The 2,722-nt window shown below is 26.9% G+C and overlaps 1 protein-coding gene across 1 annotated transcript in view; it reads left to right on the top strand.

The window, feature by feature from the left end:
* Positions 1 to 2,722, top strand: part of LOC108746271 (thyrotropin-releasing hormone-degrading ectoenzyme-like) — a 10,118-nt gene that overhangs the window by 2,246 nt on the left and 5,150 nt on the right. Inside the window, exons 4-7 of the mRNA XM_018482931.1 lie at positions 512 to 665; positions 900 to 981; positions 1,167 to 1,573; positions 2,180 to 2,454. Of these exons, the coding sequence (XP_018338433.1) occupies positions 512 to 665; positions 900 to 981; positions 1,167 to 1,573; positions 2,180 to 2,454 (918 nt within the window). The remainder of the gene's footprint in view (positions 1 to 511; positions 666 to 899; positions 982 to 1,166; positions 1,574 to 2,179; positions 2,455 to 2,722) is intronic.

Raw genomic sequence — 2,722 nt, 5'->3', positions numbered from 1 at the left:
AAAAAAAAAAAGAAAAACTCAAAAACACGAAAAAATCTTGATTTAGCAAATTGTATTGAAGTTTATGGAATCCCAGTGCGTATTGCTAGAGTTAATATGTACTGTTTTTTATATTTATTATATTAAAGATCTTTTATTTTAATTTTTTATATTTAAATATTATCGTATATAGGAATAGTAAGAATAATGCAATAGTTTAATTAGAAAATTGTACTTTCTATCGCAATCAACATTTAATAAAATAATTTAATAAAATAATAAAATTCAACATTGTAGGTTTTTATATCTTGAATATATTTTTATATTGAGTAATTTCCAACATTTTCAGAAATAATTAAATATACTTATCTTGAAGACAATTTAACATGAAAATGATAATAAAATTTGTAGATATTATGAAAAAGCAAAATAACGAAGTTGAAGTGATGACAAACGATTATTTTAATTTCTAATGCAAAAACTTTCTTCAAATTTTATATATTGAGTCACATCAAAGCATTTTCTTCTTTAGATTTTTGAAGGTTGGCGAATGATGGATCTTTTTGTGATTTGGACCTTACAGACTTGTTTGATGGTAGATGTTGGCTCATTGAACTCTGTCACATTGGTACTGAACAATACCTTTGATGATAAGTCGCAGTATTCTACAGAACTTTATGGAAAAGGTAAAATTACAAAATATGCACAATAAAATTATATTATTCGCAGACTTCTCAACGTATATGTAGCACACAAAAGATAAAAGAGAAGACTAAAGGAAATAAAATTTTCTTTTTGCACAATACATATTTATACGTATGTAAAGTTATTATATATTACATTGGATCTCAATTTTATATGTACTTTAAACGTATCTACTTTAAATGTTAATTGGTGTTTTATTGTACAATGTATTGTAGCTCCAGTTTTATTACGCATGTTATATCATATGGTTACTGATGAGGTATTCCAAAAAGGTCTAATCACGTATTTGGACAAGAAGTAAGTGTGTATAATATAGTTTAACACATATAATTAATATTTATTACAATATTATAAATATCGTAAATATAATAATGCTTCTTGTATTCACGTTGAGAAGTATTTTATCAAAAACATGAACCTAGGTTCCCAATATCACATTGTTATTAAATTTAATTACTACAATGAATTACTTTCAAAATTAGTCGATATAGCTCAACCACTCCGGATGATTTGTGGAGCGCCATGCAAAGTGCTCTCGACAAATCTGATGTCCCGCACGACGGTTACAGAATAAAGGAAGTGATGGATACATGGACGAATCAAAACAGTTACCCTGAGGTAAATGTGCAGCGAACAAACGGCAAAACTAATGACGTAATGACATTATCTCAAAAATGTATTTACAAACAAGAAACTAATAAATGTATTAATAATACATGTATTAATAATACGTGTACTAATGAATGGTACATACCCTTAACTTTCGCTACGAGGTCCAATCCGGATTTTTCCAATACTGTGCCCAAAGCTTGGTTACGACCAAATAAAACGACTATCCGCCATCTACTTAAACACGAAGATTGGATTATTGTCAATATACAACAAACTGGTAAGAATGCTTCAATGAATTTATGGTTTTTATATCTTATTTTATTGTAACGCGCAGGCTTTACATCATTCTTTGTACATATATTTTTTAATAATTTATTTATAAAAGCTTAAAGGGAGATTTATTGTATATAATTAAATTTTTTGAAACATTGCTAATAAATATTAATGAATGTAAAATTATCTTTAATCTATAATTTTTATACTTATTTGTAATATTTGCAAGTATTACATTTATTTATTATATTGAGAAAACGCAAACTTTCAATATTTGAAGATACAGTCCCTGCCATAAGTTTGAAAACACGATTTTTTCACTTTTTATGAAAAATTAAATATCTCGATTAAAAAAAAATCGTACAGAAGTCTTCGACCACACGTTTTAAAGAACAAAAATAGGGCTTTAAATCCACGTTTGAATTTTATATTTGCAATGTGCTTAAATTACATGAAATTAAAAATTGTTTGCAATATCTTACTTTGAAAAGCTACAATTTGATGAATCATCATCAAATGTTTCCAAAGTTTTGGTTCGGTACTGTATATTTCAATAGATTTAATTTAAAAAAAAACTACTGTGTAATAAATATAACGAATAATTTAATAGGATACTATCGTGTCACTTATGATACGTCTAATTGGCAAAAAATTTCATATTACTTAAATTTTGAGAATTACACGAACATACACTTTGTTAATCGTATTCAAATCATCAGCGATTTATTTGCCTCTGTGCTGAATGAACAAATAAATGGATCCGTCTTCGTTAATCTTATAAAGTATCTAAATCGAGAGGAAGATATTGTGGTATGGCATTCATTGTTTCCAATTATACAACGATTGCAGAAATATTTTTTCCTGCCAGAAGCCGTACATATCAAGGTAGATTAATAGACTTTATAAAAGGGATGAAGACATATGTATTTTGTAGTATTAAGCCTGATCTACAATGGCATAATATAGTTATAAGTAGTCGTAATTGTAAGAATTCTTCAACAATTCTTCACAATTGGATATTTTCTTTGTATTCAATTGTAAATGATCGGTTCTTACAACAGTAATTACGTTTACGCAATTGTAGATTGGGCTTTATCAATCTAATTATTCCTTTCTTCTCTTAGTAAAAATTGAGTATATATATATATATATA

The sequence above is a fragment of the Trachymyrmex septentrionalis genome, unplaced genomic scaffold (assembly GCF_001594115.1).
Source record: "Trachymyrmex septentrionalis isolate Tsep2-gDNA-1 unplaced genomic scaffold, Tsep1.0 scaffold161, whole genome shotgun sequence".
Taxonomy (NCBI): Eukaryota; Metazoa; Arthropoda; class Insecta; order Hymenoptera; family Formicidae; genus Trachymyrmex; species Trachymyrmex septentrionalis.
This window is presented reverse-complemented; position numbering and strand designations above follow the sequence as displayed.